This window comes from Crocodylus porosus, unplaced genomic scaffold, assembly GCF_001723895.1.
Source record: "Crocodylus porosus isolate Cpor-Errol unplaced genomic scaffold, CroPor_comp1, whole genome shotgun sequence".
Lineage (NCBI taxonomy): Eukaryota > Metazoa > Chordata > Crocodylia > Crocodylidae > Crocodylus > Crocodylus porosus.
In genome coordinates, this window is record NW_017728949.1 from 52,338,417 (window position 1) to 52,355,396 (window position 16,980).

The window sequence follows — 16,980 nt, forward strand, 5'->3', positions numbered from 1 at the left end:
GGGAGTCATTGTGGCTACAGAAGGTGCTGTCACGGGCTTGCTTGAGATTCTGGGGCTTGGTGGGTCGGGGGATGCATCGGTGCCCCCATGCATGGATGTGTGTGTGCATTTGTGCGTACACATTTTAGCATGTTGGCGTTTGTGTGCACACATGTGGGCGTGTGTGGCTGCATATGTTTGCGTGCGTGTCCGTTTGCATGCAAAAATCCGTGCACATATGTTTGTAGGTGTTCGCATATACACACATCTATGCATTGTGTGTTTGCATGTGCACATGTTTGTACATGTGTGGGGGTGTTTGCATGTGTGTGTCTGTGTGTGGGGGATGGATTTCCATGGCAACCGGTCCTGGGAGCCTGGCCCCCTTTGATCCCTGTGGGCTTCCCTGCTACTGCCAGAGGCTCCTAGCACACGAGCACACACATGTGTGCATGCATGCACAGAGCAAAACTCAACCCTCCCACCCAGCAAAAGACACACACACATGCATGCACGCACGCACACACACATGCATGCAAACACCCCCGAGCCTCTCCAGCAGTGATGGGCATGCACATGTGCAGAACTGAGCCCTTGCAACACCCCTCTAAGTGGTCTCTCTCTCTCTCTCTCTCACATGCGTGCGCGTACACACAGGCACACATGTGCAAAGTGGGTCTCAGTCCCTCCAGAAAGGGGCCTTAGTTGCGCAGACATGCGCACACACCCATAAATGTGTGTGGGGATGTGGCGTGTAGCTGTTCCCAGCTGGAAGGGCCCAGGAAGCCTGGGGGCCCCGGCTAGGCTGGAGGAGGGTGGGATGTCAGGAGCCCCCTGCATTGCTGTGTCCTGCCTGGGACCCTGGCGCCAGCTCCCTGGTTCCCAAACCTCCCGGACAGCAGCAGCAGGAGGAGGATAATCACTGCTAATTAGGCAGCAATTAAACCTGCCACCAGGCTCAGGGTTGGATGCTCCCAGGGGCTCTGTGTGTGTCTGCGTGTGTTGTGAGGAGGCCTGCTGGTGGCGTATGCATGTGTATGTTTGTGGCTGCTGGTGGCTTTTCAGTGTGTGTGTCCATGAGTGTGCAAGTGTGTGGGAGGGCTAGTGGTGGTGTGTGCACATGCATGTGCATATGTGCGTGTCTAAGGGGAGACTTCTGGTGTCTCTGTATATGGGTGTGCAAGCATGTGCATCTAAGGGAAGGCTGCTGGTGGTGAGGACACATGCGTGTGTATATGTGCATGTCTAAGGGGGCTGCTGGTGCCTGTGCAATGTGTGTGTTTGCCCACGTGTGTGCAAGTGTGTGCATCTAAGGGAGGGCTGCTGGTGGCATGTGCACGTGTGTGTATATGTGTATGCCTAAGGGGGGGGCTGCTGGTGCTGCGCAACCTGCGTGTGCACACATGTCAAAGGGAGGAGCTGGTGGCTGTGCAGTGTGTGTGTGTGCAAGCGTATGCAGCTAAGGGAGGGTTGCTGCTGGTGTGTGAACATGTGTATTCATGTGTGTGGGTCTAAGGAGGGGCTGCTGTGGCTGTGCAGCATGTGTATGCACATGCATGTGTACAAGGGGGGCTGCTGGTGGGATGTGCATGCATGTTTGTCTAAGGAGGGGCTCTGGTGGTGTGTGCATGTGTGAGTGTGTCTAGAGGTGGGGCTACTGGTGCCTGTGCAGCGTGTGCAAGCATGTACATCTAAGGGAGGGCTGCTGGTGATGTGTACATATATGTGTGTCTAAGGGGGGGCTGCTGGTGGCTGTGCAGTGTGTGTGTGCACATAGGTGTGCATTTAAGGGATAGTTTTGGGGGGGTGTGCATGTGTGTGTGTAAGGGGGGGCTGCTGGTGGTGTGTGCAGATTGGTGCTGGCAGGAGCCTGCAGGCCAGGCTGGGAGCACGTGGCAGAACCCTGCTTTCCCCTTCCCCAGCTGCTGCCCCAGGGCCTTGGCTGAGCCTGGTGCTCCCAAGGGTCAGTTTTGCCCTGGGCCAAGGTCTTTGTGGCCCCCTTCTGCTCTTTCCTCCAGCTCTTTGCTTGGGGTGTTGTGGTGCTTCTATTATGTTCATTACGGTAGCACTCAGTGAGTGTTGGGAAGTGCAGCCAGTAGTTTTCTTTGCCTTTGTGGCATGAATTACGGTAGCAGCCGGGGCGGGGGCGGGGTGGGTTCAGCCAGTCAGTTGCTGCGCTTTATTACCTGTATTATGGTAGCATCCCTAGGGGATGGGGGTGGGGCCAGTCACTTACTGGGCCTCTTTGGGTAACTTCCAGCAGGAGAGAGCGTGCGCACATGTTTGTGGGTTTCATGTGTGCGTTCTTGTGTGTGGCAGTGGGGAGGGGGAGGGTATGTGCTTTATTAAGTGTATTATGGTAGCACCCAGTGGGTGCCGTGGGGAGTGCTGCGCTTTATGACTCGTATTACGGTAATGCTCAGTGGGGGAGTGTATGGGGGGGGCGGAGTGGTTTGTCCTTGCACTTTATTCTGTACATTACAGTAGCCCTGGGCAGACCCAGCCCAGTGCTGGTGCTCCCAGAGGCCTGGGCTCTGCCGTGGAGACGTGCGTGTGCGCATGTATGTGCGTGGTGTGCATGTACAGGCAGGTGTGCCTGTGTGTGTGGGTATGCATGTGTGTTCTTGCTTGCATGTGTGCATACATGTGTGGGGGATTGTGTGTGCGTGCATATCTATGCATGTGTGTGTTGTGTGTGTGCAGAGACGTGCCCACTCCCTGCCCCAGCACAGCATGGGGAGGCCATGTATGGGCCTGGGGGTTGGCGGGGATGGCCCTGTGACACACAGGTGCACATGTGCATGCACACACAGCAGGGAGGCTGCTAAAGGTTGCCTGACTCTGGTGTGGCTCCTGCCAAGCTGGGCACATCCAGGTCTCCCCTCAGAGAAGGAGGCGTGTGTGTGTGTGTGTGTGTGCGTGCGCGCGTGCAGTGGCTGTGGGTCATCTGGGGCCGTGTCCCGGAGCTGGTGGGGTTCGTGCTGCTGTGGACTCGATTACACAGAGCTGCAGCTGGGCAAGGCCCTGGGGTTGTGTGCACGCGTGTGCTTATGTTGGCGTGTGTGCATGCATGTATGAAGGCAGCTGTACCTCTGTGTGTGCACGTGTGTGTGTGTGCTCGCACATGGGTACATGTCTCTGCATGGGCATGTGTCTGTGTCTGTGCATGGGTATTAGCCCTAGCTTGAGGGTTGCAGGTCAGGAGTGTGGGGCACTGGCAGGGCTGGGGGGGTGAGGGCTGTGGGTCGGGAGTGAGGGGCACTGTCCGCGCTGCGGGGCAGGAGCTGGGGCAGGACTGACCTGTGCCCCCCGCCCCCCAGCCCGAGGACCTGGAGGCGCCGGGAGCTGCTCACACCTTCAAGGTTCGGAGCTTCAAGAAGGTGCAGCCGTGCGGGATCTGCCGCCAGGCCATCACACGGGAGGGCAGCACCTGCCGGGGTGAGTGTGTGGGGGTGGGGGGCACCCCGGGGACCCTCTCCAGGGTCGGGTGCAGTTCCCTCAGTGGCCACAGGGGGGCACCCCAAGCTCTGGCCCTGGGTGCGGCTGAGTCTGGGGGGGAGCTGCAGGCTGTTGGATTCCTGCCTGGTGGGGCAGGGGAGTGAGGGGCACTGGAGGGCTGTCCCTGTGACCCTGCCACTGCCTCCCCAGTGTGGCCTTGGGGCTGTCACTGCTGCCCGCGACCCCCAGCAATGTTTGCATCCCTGCGCTGAGCTGGGCCGGGGGCGGCTGGTCACCCTGCAGCACGTGGGCTGTGACTGTGACACACGTGTGGGCTGGGGGCGGTTGGGATGGCCTTAGCCCTGGACTTATCAGGGCCATCAGGTGCGTGGCAGGAAGGGGGCGGGGATGCAGCAACAATGCCGCCTTCCTGCCCCCCCCACATGCCCCTCACTCCTGACCCATAGCCCCTGTCCCCCCAGTGCCCCTCACTCCCAACCCGCAGCCCCCTGGTATCCCCTTGGTGGGTTGTGGAGCCGGGGGGGGTGGTGCCAGAAGCCTGCCCCCCCTCCCTGTCCTGACGCCTGTCTCCCCACAGGCTGCAAGCTCTGCTGCCACAGGAAATGCGAGCACAAGGTAAGGATGCGGCCCGGGGGGGTGCTGGTCCCTGCTCTCTGGGTCTCTGGAGGGACACTGGGGCTGGAGGAGGCAGGCGCTGCCTGGCCTGGCTTCTGTGGGCTGTGGTACACACGTGTGTGGCAGGCATGTGCAAACCGTGCCCATGTCCCCTTCCTTGGGCAGCATGCATGAGGCAGCCCAGGCTGAGGGTCTCCCCAACCCCCCAACTCTCCTCTGGCCTGTGTGGGGCTGCAATGTCCCCATGTGCATACAGTTGTCATTAGGCTTCAGAGTGAATGGCTGGGCTGTGCTGGCTGGGCTATGTGGGAGTGACCCAGCTGCCCGGGAGTAGTTTGGGGGTTGGGTCTGGTGCCCCCGGGCAGGGTAGGAAAGGTCGGACCCAGCTCGTGCAGCGTCTGTGCCAGGAACTCGGGAGGTCGAGGGATGTGACCGGGGCTGTGTGGGCAGGCGGTGGCAGAGGGGCTGTGTGGGCAGGCGGAGGCAGAAGGTCCCTGCCCCAGGCTGGGTGCAGGCAGTGGGGGCAGCCGTGGGGCTGGATTGCCCCAGGAACCGGTGTTTACAGGGCCGGGGGGGGCGCCTAGCTCGGGCCTTACCTCAGCCCTCAGGCATCTCCCAGGCCCGGAGGCGCTGCCCCCCCCCCCATGGCTGTTGTCTTGGGCGGGCGCCAGGCTGGCGACATCTGGTCAGTGTTACGGGAACCTGGGGGGGTGTAGCTGGGACAGGGGCAGCTCAGTGCATGCAAAGCCTGCCCAGCACCCAGAGGCCCCTGCTCCCTGGCCGTGCCTCAGTTTCCCTCACTGTCCCTGGGGTCTCCCACTGTGGCCCTGACCCCACCCCACTCCTTTCCAGGGCACGTACAGCACTGGGTGCGGTGGGTCCCGGCTGGAGTCATGGGTGCAACGACACTCTAAGGGACTTGGGCACTAGGAAGGAGGGGGGGACACATGGTTCGCAGCGGTGGCATGTGTGCATGTGCGAGGGGGAGACGCACAGCCCAGGCTGGTGGGGACGCAGTCTGGGCACCCCGCTAGCAACGTCTTGGCTGTGGGGGGACTCAGAGCTGATGTGGCTGCCTCCGCTGCGCCCATTTCGCAGAAAGGAAAACTGAGGCACAGAAATTGTGCCGTGCAGGAAGAGATTCCCAGGAGTGACGAGGGCAGGGGGGTGCCGTGGGGGGCTTCAGGGCCCTGGCCAGCCCACGCAGGCGTGTGCACGCCCCTACCCCCCTCCCGCATCCCCCCCGCCAGCGGTGTCTTGCTGGCCTTGCGCCAGGTGCTGCTTGTTTGTGTGGAGGCCGAGGCTGCTGGTACGCTGGCTCGGGGCCAGGCCCGGAGCCTGGCCAAGGCGGCCGGCGCGAACACTGTGTTCCAGCTGCACAATGGGCGGGCGGGAGCGGGCAGCAGGTACCGGGCAGGCGGCGCCGGCCCTGGCCTGGCCTGGCCTGGGCCTGGTCCTGGGGCCCGCGCTGGGGTGGGCCGAGCTCAGGCAGGGGTGCAGCACCCGGGCCTGGAGCACCATGCATCGGGTGTGCTTGTGTTCATGTGTGTGTGCATGTACGTGTGTCGGTGTGCAGATGTGCTGGGAGCACGGCAATGTGCCCGGGGAGTCGGGCCAGGCCGGAGCCCGTGTGCCCCCTGCCCCGTGGGCCAGGATCGGGGCCGTGCAGGGCCTGGGAACAGGAAGCGGGGTCATCTCCCTGCCCCGGAGGCGCGTCCCGCGGGGCCCGGATGCTTCGGGGATGCGTCATTCTGGCAGCACCTGCCCCCCGTCCCCATGCCTCAGTTTCCCCAGCTCTGCCCAGAGGTGGGCGCAAAGCTCATGCCACCCCACACGCCCGGGTCTGGGGCAGCCTTGAGCCTGGGGGGGCATTGGCAGAGCTCAGGAGCTTCCCCTGCCCCCCGCCCCCAGGGCTTGGCTTTTCCTTGCAACCTCTGCCCCCCCTCCCGACCCCGGGGTCCCCGGGGGCTGCTGGTTCCCAGGGCCCCGGGGCCATGGCTGGAATCTCTGGCATCTCCGGCCCCGCGGCTGGCGGAGGGGGACGCGACAGCAGGGCGCTGCCGCGTGCGGCTGCTTCTGGGGTGCAACGCGGCGCCCAGCGTGGGCCCGGGCAGTGCCGGGAGCTGTCCCCCCATGGCTGCGCTCCGGGACACGGGTCACACACGTGTGTCCCCCCAGGGCTCCACGCCTGCCTCTGCCCCTCGCCTGAGAGCCACAACTGGAACCAGATGTGCGGGAATGCCGGGGCGGGGGCCGGCACCGGAAAGCTTGAGTCATCCCCTCTCTCTGGCTGGGCGGGGGGCAGCATGCAGGGGGCCCCCGGGCAGGGCCAGGCCGGGTGACTGCGTCCCTCCCCTGTGCCCTGTACCCTCTCGTCTCCAGACCCGCTTGCCTCTGCCCGTGCGGGGGGCTCCGGGGAGCCGGCGTCTGCCCCCAGAGAGATGGGACAGGTGGGCGTGGGCACCTGCGTTGGGACAGCGCCGGCCGTGGCATCGGTCGCCAGGACTGAGCCACCTCGCGCAGGGAGCAGGGCGCGCGTCCCCGAGCCCCAGCCCCGTGCTGTTGGTGGGGGGCCGAGCTCTGCTACCTGGTGATGGAGGGTCTTGTATGGGTGGACCCTGGGGGTGCAGCTCTGTGCAAGGGGCATGCTGGCGCTGGCATGCAGGCACCGGTCCCCGGCCTGGGTCCGCCAGCCCCGGGCATGCACGCACTGGCCCTGGGTGGGGATGTGCCAACCGCCCCGGTGCCCGTGGCCTGCCAAGCTCCAGCCTCTGGGCCCGGAGAGGCCTAGGCGGTGGCAGCCTCAGGCTCCAGAGCTGCCCCTCTCCCTCGCCGCTGGCCGCTGGGAGCCGATGCCCTTGCCACGGCAGAGCGGGAGTGCGGCCGCGCGGGGCTGGGCGAGGCCTGTTGTGCTTGGCTGAGAGGAGGGAAGAAGTTAAAAAAAAAAAAAAAAAAGCCCGGCGCAGCCGAGCGGCTCCGGAGCGAGGTGGAGACAGGACCAGCCCCCGCGTCCGGCTCAGTCCTGCCTGGCTCGGGCCACCGCACGCCTCACGCTCCCGCCACCGCCGCTCCCACGCCCCGGCCTCGTCGCATGGAGCTGCCCGGCTGCGGGCGCTAGAGCCCCATGGACTTCGCCAGTGTCATGAAGCAGGTCGGAGGCTGCGGTGGCGGGGGGCAGTGTCCTGGGGCAGGGGGGCCGCGTCAGCAGCAGGGAGAGGCCTGTTTGGCCGGGAGGGTGCCCAAACCCCTTGGGCGGTACCTGGATGTGGGCTGGCTGGGCTCGGGGCCACCGTGCTGCCAGCATCGTCCGTGGCCTGGGTGAGGTGGGCGTCCCTCCGGGTGCCCCTCACCCTGGGGTCTGGGCTGGGGAGGGTGGGGGGCCCGTTGCCAGTGGCCAGGAGCGGGGCATGGGTGGGTGCAGCTGGCACTGGGAGAGTGGGGGGGGCAGCAGGGCTGCGCCTCTGCACCTGCCGGTGCCTCGGTGCACCCCGGGGAGTCGGCGCCGCATATGTGCACGCATGCACGCACGCACACGCGTGTGCATGGCCCCCAGGGGCTGCTCTGAGCTGGGGGAGCGGAAATCCCTCGGAAGCAACAGTGTTTTTCCCAGACCTTTGCCCCCCTCCAACTCCCACCCCCCTCCCTGACATCATCCAATTGGTGGGTCTGGTCCCCCCCGAGCCCGGGGCCAGCTAAGGGTTAAGCGTGGCCCCATGCCCCCCACCTGGGGGGCGCCTGCCTCTCCCAGCTTGGCGGGGGCAGCAATAGCTCACCCGGGTTAATGAGTGCCTGGTGCCAGGAGCTGCTTGCTGGGCCCCCCCAGGAGCAGGGAAGGGCAGGGCCAGGCCCAGCCAGGGTCCAGGGCCAGCTCCCTGCAGCTGTTTTCTGCCCTGTTCCTGGAGGAAGAGGCAGGAAAGCAGCCCCGGAGGCACGGGTAGCTGGAGCTGTGGCCCCCCCAGGGCAAGGGAGCGGCCTCCGGGCATGCGATGAGTTGGGAGGGTCTCAGCCTGGACCCGCAGGGCACCCAGCTCCGTCCCCATTTCCTAGGGGGGCGAAAGGGGTGCATGCAGCTGTGGCTGGGGTGGGGAGGCCGAAGGGGGCTTGGGCAGCTCCAGCGCCGCGGCCCCGGGTGTTGACGTCCCCCCGCCCCCGGCTGGGGGCGGCTCCAGACTCGAGGCCCCGGCGGCGTCTCCTAATAAAGGCAAAGGCAGCCAGAGCCACGTCCCCCACCCCGCTCGTAGCTGCTCCCCCCGTCAGCACCGGGCGTTGTCCCTGGCGTTGGTCAAGGATCGGGGCCCCCGTGACTCAGCCGCTCGCTGTTGGGCGGGGACCCCAGGGGTGGCGTTGTCACCCCCACGCGGCAGCACTGAGTCACGGCTCGGGGGCAGCTCCGGGCCCAGCCCCCCGTGCGGGAGCTGGGGGGGCCCCTGGGCTGGTCTGGGTGCCCGCCCCGGGGTCTCTGCTGGCAGACGGGGTGGTTGGGGGGGTCCCGGGTTTGGGACAGGACCCCACGGCCTGGTCAGGATGTGGCTGCAGCATCCTCCCGGGGCCCTGGGTGGCCGACGAAGGCTCTGGTTTCGCATCGGGACTGGGAGAACTGGGACGGCAGCCGGGCAAGGACGATGCTCTTGTCCCGTGTCAGGTTTGGGTGTTGCTGGCACGTCCCCAGCCAGGGTGCTCCAGGCTGGGGCGTCTTCGACTGTCCCGGGACCGGGTCCCAGGCCAAGGGGCACTTCAGGAAGTCCCGCCTCCCGGAGGTGGAACTTCCTGCTTTGGCCGCAGGACCTGCTCTGTCAAGGCCGATGTGGAGGCGGTGCTGAGGGCTCCCCTTGAGGGCTGTGCCCTGCCCGGACCCTCCCTCCCTTCTGGGTGTGGAGGAGGGCACCGTGGGCCCCGGCACGATGGTGTGGGGCCTGGCCTCAGGCGAGGGCTGGGGCTGGAGCCAGGGCCAGGGAAACGCTGCCTTTTTAGGCCCTGCAGGCAGCCTGGCCCAGCCCTGGCGGCGCCTCCCTCCCTGCTTCCCTCCGGCGTAGAGCAGGCAGCCTCGGGCTGGCATCGCCGGGCACGGTGCCCTCCCGTGGGCGCGGGGCCGGGGCCAGGCTGGCACGACCGGGGCTGGACCCGGCTCTGGGCTGGCAGGCAGCACGGGCCGGGCAAGGTCTCTCCCGTGTCCTTGGGGGCGTGGGGCTGGCGTGGAGCGGGGCAGAGGGAGCTGCTCCTGTCCTGCCACCTCCAGTGCACACGTGTGCGCACACATGCGTGCACGCGCTTTCCATCTGCCAGGGCACTGTGATGTACATGTGTGAATGTGTGCAGACATGTGTGAGTTTGTGTGTGTGCATGCACGTACCTGCTGGTGTGCACGTGCGCATGCAAATACGTGTATGCGTGTACACAGCAGCGTGCGTGTGCACATGCAGATGCATGCACATGTCTGCATATATATACCAGCGTGCGATGTGTAGTGTGTGCACATGTGTGTACCTGCGCATGGGCTGGTCCACGCAGGTCTCCGCGCTCCCCTCTCGGCGTCCAGGGCTCGATCGCAGCCCCCCATCCGGACCCGGACTCCCCTGCTGCCAGCCCCTTGCGGGCTCAGGGCGGGGGCTGCTGCGGGACCTCCGAGTCAGCGCGAGGGTCCGGATGCCCAGGGTGGCCTTGGTCCCGGCTGCGGGGTCTCGCCCCTCCAGGCGCTGAAGGCAATGCAGGCCCCGGACTCCCGGGCTGGGGGCTTCTCTTGCCCCTGCAAGGGGGCTCTGGGCCAAGGGGGGGGGTCCCGGTGCCGCCCAGGCCTTTCCCGTCCCCTCCGACTCACGCCACAGCCCGTCAGCTTCCTTCCTTCCTTCCTTCCTGCGCTCCCCGTGCGCCGGCCGCGTGAGCCGCGAGCTGGGGTCTCTGGCGGTCCGCTCGGTGTGCCCGCGACCTCTGCATGCTGCCCCGGAGCCGGGTCCGGTGCCAGCTCCCACGCCCCGGTGCCCCCTGCCTCGTGGGGCCCGCTTCAGGCTGGCGGCTGCCTTGCAAAGGGATTCGGGCCCTTGCAGGCGCAGCTGGGGTTGCATGGCGCTTGTGCAATGGGTGCGGCCGGGGAGGGAAACTGAGGCACGGGGAGAGAGCACGCTATCCCTGCCAGAGAGGGCTGAGCCCAGCCCAGCCCGGGGGCATGACTGAGCCCCAAGTCACGAGTTTGCCTGGCACTGCTCTGCTCAGCCCCGCAGGTTCCTGCCTGCAGACTCTTGCCCCCCGCTCACACTGCCTTGGGGGGGCAGGCAGGGATTTGCCCCCTGCTCAGCCTGGTCCGGCCAGGGGGGTTTCCCACCGTCTGCAGCAGGGGCACGGCCTGGGCCTGGGCTCTCCCGAGCGCCCACAAATCCCCCTGGCAGCAGCAGGACGTTGGGCCACGGCCCCCTGTGTCCTGGGGGCAGGGGTGGGGGCGACGCCCGGGGCTGTGTCAGGGGCAACGGTGTCGTGTGGGTCCGAGGTCACAGACCGGGTTTGGCTGGGTGGGTTCAGATGGAGATAGAGCAGCTGAGGGCTCTGCTACTGCCCTGCCTTGCATCTCTGGGTCCTGTCTCTTAGCCGGCCCGAGGGAGCTGCTGCGCCCAACTGGTTCTCCCTTGGGGAGGAAGGCTGTGGGATTGATGACCCCCCTTGTCCCCCCAGCCGGGGCATCTCTGCCTCTCCAGGGCTCCTCTCGCTCTGTGCTCCCATGCAGTCGCCATCCCGGCCCCTGGGAAGTGCTGTCAGCTCATTTCACAGAAGGGGCAAACAGGCAAAGAGGCACACCTAAGGCCGCTTGGTGAGCCTGTGGCAGAGGAAGGGGTGGATGCCCAGGTCTCCCTGCTCCTGCCCACCTGTGGGGGCAGAGTCTGGGGTGGGGTGGGGGTGCAGAGCCCACAGGGTCCCCCCTGCCTTAGGCCCCGGGTTCAAATCCTGGCCGGGGCCACTGTGGGCTGTTTCTTTCCGTGGGGAAGATGTGATGTCATGACCCAGCCCTGATGACATACTGCGGTGACCTCACGGAGTGCCCCATGCTAGCCCCCACTAGGGGGCGCTACAGGTCGTGCCCTCCCCCCACACCTTGAGACAGGAGCTGCCCTCTGCTGTCCCGAGCTGTGTCCGGTCTCAGCCCCCCGCAGCGTGACTCCCAGCCCCCCCGGCCGGGGCCTCCCTCCCTGGGGCTGGGGCGGGCGCGTGGACCCGCGTCCCAGCCCCTCCGGCCGGCGAGAGGCACATTCCAGGCGCGCCGTGGCCCCGCGCCAGCCCTGCGGGGAGGCTGAGCCGCCTTATATGGTCGCGTTTCTCCATTAAAAGTGCATTAAAAAAACCCAGGGAGAAAGTCCCGGCTCGGGGGGGGGGGCTGTCAGCTAACGAGCTGCAGCTAATGAAGCTGGAGTAGGTCTTGGCCCCCCGGCGCTGGGGGCCTGGCCGTGGCCCCGGCTCCGGGGGCCCGAGACATCCTCGTGGGGCATCTCCGAATGCTGTTTGGCCTTGGCCAGCTGTGGCCGGGGGCAGACCGCGCTCGCGTGCCCGCTGGCCTGGGGCTGGCTGTCCGTGGGCCTGTCCCTGCCTGCCCCTGGGGCCCGGCGGGGACGCGAACTGCACCCGCGTGCTCCTGGGCCCCTCGCGGCCAGGGGTGAGGAAGACTCCTCTTCTTCCCCCCTTTGCCCTGGTGAGACCCTCAGGGCGGCGATGGGAGGGGTGGGCCTCCGACGGGGGCAGACTTGGCGCTGCTAACGCCAGCCCTCTCCGTGTTTGCTCCTAGGCTGCCACGCCTTGCTCGCCGCCTGTCACCCATGAGCCGGTAAGTGAGCCTGGGCCCGGCACGAGGGCCACGGTACAGGGCTGGGGGGGGTCTGTTTGCATCTTTCCTTTTTCCTCCACTTGCCCCCATGGTGGTGTTGTCCCCCTACCTACGGCCCAGGCAGGGAGGGGGGTCCTGGGTCCAGGTTCCTGCTCCGCTATTGATGGCCAGTGAGGCCTCAGGCAGGTCACTTTGCTGCATGTACCTCAGTTTCCCCACCTAGGCAACGGGGTTGGAGGCCTCCCCTCTGCCCTGCTCTGAGTGCCTGTGCCCTTCCATGTCTGCACGCATGTGTCACTTCCCTCCACTCAGTCATGTCTTTCAGAGAGGCTAAGGGACATGACCAAGGCTGCTGGGGGAGGGCACTAGCGGAGGGGTTTTTTTCTATCAGTTATCCAGCCAACGGTTGCTAATCTCCCGGACCTGGGGTAGGTGCCAGGCACATCGTGGGCACTTATCTCCCCTGAAAGGCTGCCGCCGCCCCATGGGACCGTTACTGCAGCTGGCACGGGCGCCGCCGGGGGGGTGGTGAGTCTGGCTGGGCCATGGGTGCAGCCTGGCTGGGCCCTGGGGGGTATTGGGCCCCGGGGGGGGTATCGCACCCCCAGCATCTCAAGCTCTGGAGCCCAGACGCCAGGGTGATGGGGATTGCAGCTAGGAGCCGTGCACCCACCACACACCCACATGGGCCCTGGGCCCCTCTGTTGGGGGGTGGTCCTCAGCTGGGTGAGGGGGGCCACCAGGTCCCACCGAGGGGTCTGGGGGCTGCGGGCACCGTGCCAGGGTGCAGGTTGCAGTGGCATGTGTGTGTGCGGTGGGGGGCATGTACGGTGCCTGTGTTATGGCTGTGTGTGTATATGTGGTGGGGGGGGTGTGTGATGGGGTGTATGGGTGGTGTGGGGATGTTGTGGTGCTGTGTATCCGGGGTGGTGGGCTCTGTGAGTGTTGTGGTGGGGGGTGTATGTCTCTGTGTGGTGGGGTGTGTGCTGCAGCACTGTGTATGCGTGGTGCTGGGTGTATATGTTGTGGGGTTGTGTGTGTGTGTGTGGTGGGGCGAGTGATGTGGTGCTCTGTGTATTTGTGGTGCTGAGTGTACATATGTTGTGGGCTGTGTATACATGTTGTGATGCTGTGTGTGTGCGTGGTGGGGTGTGTGTTGTGGAGCTGAGTCTCCACAGTGCTGGGTTTGTGTATGTTGTGGTGGGCTGTGTGTACACATACCACAACACATGCCCCCCCACCCCTACACACAGCACCGTAACATGTACACACAGCCCACCACAACATACACACACCCAGCACCGCACAGACTCAGAGCACCACGACACATGTTCTGCCACACACATGTTGTGGTGCTCTGTGTGTGCTGTGGTGCTGTGTGTCTGCTGTGCTGGGTGTGTGTGTTGTGGGAGGCTGTGTATACAAGTTGCAGTGCTGTGTGTGTGGTGGGGCGTGCGTTGTGGTGCTCTGTATCCGCAGTGTTGGGTGTGTCCATGTTGTGGTGGGCTGTGTATATACGCTGTGGTGCTGTGCGTGTGTGGCAGGGTGTGTTGTGGTGCCTTGCAGACCCTGTGTGTGTGTTGTGGTGCTCTGTGTCTCTGTGGTGCTGGGTTTGTGTACATTGTGGTAAGCTGTGTATACATGTTGTGGTGCTGTATGTGTGTGTGGCAGGGTGTGTGTTGTGGTGCTCTTGGTGCTGGGTGTGTGCATGTTGTGCAAACTATGCACCCATGCCACGGTGCTGTGTGTGTGTGGCAGGGCGCCCTGCGTCCCCCCCGTGTGTGTTGTGGTGCTGTGTGTGTTTGCGTTCCCAGCAAACAGCCCCGGGCGCGGCCCCGGCCTGGCACTGAGCACCGTGGCAGGCGGCCAGCACCGCGCTGGGAGGGTTCCCACGATCCCGCCTGCCGAGAGCCCTCCCTGTGTGCGTGTGCACACACGTGTGCGTGTGCATACGTGTGTGCACCCCCGTAATCAAGACCCCTCCTTGCATATTAATGACCTCATTATTGTCCTCATTAGCTGCCTGTCAGCTCCCTGCGCAGCCAAAACCTCTGCGCTGCGGGGTCATTAATGGGGTCATTACAGCCCCTATTTGTACTGGGGGAAAATAGTCATGCTCATTTGCATATATGCAGATGAGCACCAGTGGGTTGTTAGTCTCTGCAGCTGGAGCTGGATTCGGATGGCATGGGAGGGGGGTAATCTCTGCTCCCTAGAGCCGGCCCCTGCAGAGCCAGGGGGTCTCGGGGTGCTGGGGGGGGTGCAGGGGAAGGGTCACATCCAGCCCAGAGCTCTACCCCTCTGCTCTCCGTCTCCCTGCAGCCAGCGAACGGGGACAACACCCCCAAGCATGTAGACGCCCTGGTGAGTATGGGGGTTGTGTTGGGGGTGGGGTCCCTGCCTGTTCCCCCCCCCCCCAAGACATCATGGGTGAGGGGCAAGAGCCTCCAGCCAGGGCCCTGTGGGGGTGAGTCTGGCATTGGCACTGGCACGGCGGATGGCCAGACTGGTTGGGGGGTGGCCCCGATTCTCTGCCCCTGTGACCTCCCCAGCCTGGCACCCTGGGTCCAGTGCTGCCCTCCAGCACGTGGGGGATGCTCTGAGGCCCTGCAGGGACGTTGCTGGGGGCCTGCCTCAGTTTCCCCAGACCCGGGGGGCAGGGCTGGGTCCGTGAAAGGCCCTTTGTGCCCCTCCCTGCCCCGTGAGCGGCTCTGTGACAAGGTCCTGTCAGCTGATGCCTGCCTGACTTCCCCGCGGGCGGGCTGGGGGAAGGGGGGACGTCCGCCCGCTGCCTGCCACGCGCCAGCCGAGGCGGGCGCGGGAGCTCGGGTGCTGGTGGGGTCCTGCCCCAGGGCTATCGGGGGGCCGGGGGAGCAGAGCAGCTATGGCTTGGAGGTGGTTTAGCAGGTGCTTCAGCTTTTCCAAGGTGAGTGTGTGCTGGTGGGGGTCTCCCCTCTGCCACCGACTGCTGGAGCAGCCTTGGGCATGGCCCTTCGCCCCCTCAGCATGGAGCGCGCGCAGGCGGCCGGATGCCTGGGTCCCATTTGAGCCTTGTGATTTGGCTTGGATCCCTGGCTGACAGGGGGGTGTCCCCCAGATCTGGGGTGGGGGCTTCCCTAGCTCGGCAGCACCCCCTGCTGGAGACCTGGCCTGTGGCAGCCTCGCCTGTGGTGGCGGGGGGGCCCTGGCGAGCTCAAGACGCAGGTGACCCCTGTGTTTCCTGGGGAAGCATCAGGAGGGGCGGCTGCTTCCCCTTCCTGACATGTGCAGCCGGCAGCACACGCCTGGTCCGGGCTGGCACACGCCCAGAGCGGCTGGGAGCTGGTGGTGGGGTGGGGGACCAGACGCGGCTGCAGCCTTGGTGAGGGCGGTGGGGGGGCCTGGGCCGCATTGCAGGCTGCTGCCATAATTTCTTGTATATACCACGCAGTTCCCTGTCACCCCAGTGGATTGAAGGACCAATTGTTCTTCACTCCAGAGGAGTGAACCCACCTCTCTCCTTTTCAACGGCCTCTCAGGGCCCTGCTGCTCTGTGCTGCCTGCTCCTGGTCTGTCTTTCAATCTGCAGTCTCGGGGATGCTTTAGCTTTCTGAGGACCCATCACCAGCAGCAGCTAGGGTTTCAGCTTTAGTTCAGCTGTGTGCTTCAGGGGTTTTTCAAGCCCCCTCCAGAGGCACTAGGTGCTCCTGCTGGGACTCAGGCCTGCAGGGTCCTGGCTAGAGGCTCTTGACCCCCCTGCTCATGCTGCCTTGTGGGGCAGGCAGGGATTTGCCCCCTGCACAGCCTGGCCTGGCCTGGGGGTTTCCCTTCCCTCTGCAGCGGGGACACAGCCTGGGCCTGGGCTCTCTCCAGAGCACCGCCCCCCGCCCCCCCTGGCACCACCCCCTGCTCGGTGTGTCGGGGGTGGTGTCAGGACCAGGTCAGGCCAGGCCATGTCCGGAGGGGTCGGGATGGGACCCTGGGGTGTGTTGATGGCCGAGGGCTGAGCTGAAGGGGGCAGGTGGGTGCCCAGGGGTAACTTCTTTGCCTCCTTCCAGGACTCAACAAAGTCCCCCCGAAGCACCCAGCCGCGGCGCAGGGCTTCCAGGTACAGCGCGTCCCCCACCACCCCGCCCCGGTATTGCCCCCACACCGTGGGCACAGGCACCTCCCTTGGGGTGCTCTGTGGGGTGGGAGAGGCCTGCATGGGGTGCAGGTAATGCACCAGGCCGGGATACAGGAGACCTGGGGTAGGTGCTTGGCTCTGCCACTGATCAACTGAGTGTCCCCGGGCTTGTCACTTCACCTCCCCCGTGCCTCAGTTTCCCCATGGCGCTGTGTAGGGGTGCTGTGCCTGGGGAGGGGGGTCACAGGCATGCTGTGCTGCCCCCCCCCGCCCCCGCAGGAGCCTGAGCACGCCGGACGCCATGGCGGAGCGCTGCGAGCTGGACCTGCTGTACGTGACAGAGCGCGTCCTGGCCGTGTGCTACCCCCGCGCCGACGACGAGGGCACCTTCCGTGCCAACCTGGCCCGCGTCGCCCACATGCTGCGCTCCAAACACGGCCACAGCTACCTGGTGAGTCCCCCGGGCCCACCCCCTGGCCTTAGGTCCCCTGCATCCCAGGGTGTCCCCAGGGACCATAGCAGGGGGCAGAGGCGGCTGCTCACCCCCCCCGTGCCCCCCAGCTGTTCAACCTGTCGGAGCGGCGCCACGACATCAGCCAGCTGCACGCCAAGGTGCTGGACTTCGGCTGGCCTGACCTGCACACGCCGGCGCTGGAGAAGATCTGCAGCATCTGCAAGGCCATGGACACGTGGCTGAGCGCCGACCCGCGCCACGTCGTCGTGCTGCACAACCGGGTGAGCGTGGGACCTGCCCGGGTGCGGACCCCCAGCCCCCCAGGCTGAGCCTGCCGTGACCCCCACCCTCTGCTTTGGTCCTTGCAGGGCAACCGGGGCCGGCTCGGCGTGGTGGTGGCCGCCTACATGCACTACAGCAACATCTCGGCCAGGTGAGCACATGCGTGTGTGTACATGTGTTTGTGTGCAAGGGTGTGGGGGCAGGTCTCCCAGGGATTTTTTTGGGTATGTCCGTGGTGCCCCCTGCTGGAGATGCAGGGTCGGAGAAACTTGTTATCATTCCCTT

General features: G+C 65.6%; 1 protein-coding gene across 1 annotated transcript in view; it reads left to right on the forward strand.

The window, feature by feature from the left end:
* The first annotated feature begins 7,003 nt into the window (after window positions 1–7,003).
* Window positions 7,004–16,980, forward strand: part of TNS1 (tensin 1) — a 48,707-nt gene continuing 38,730 nt past the window's right edge. Inside the window, 7 exon segments of the mRNA XM_019554035.1 lie at window positions 7,004–7,204; window positions 11,816–11,854; window positions 14,177–14,218; window positions 15,892–15,941; window positions 16,239–16,410; window positions 16,521–16,694; window positions 16,782–16,872. Of these exon segments, the coding sequence (XP_019409580.1) occupies window positions 7,178–7,204; window positions 11,816–11,854; window positions 14,177–14,218; window positions 15,892–15,941; window positions 16,239–16,410; window positions 16,521–16,694; window positions 16,782–16,872 (595 nt within the window). The 5' untranslated portion in view covers window positions 7,004–7,177.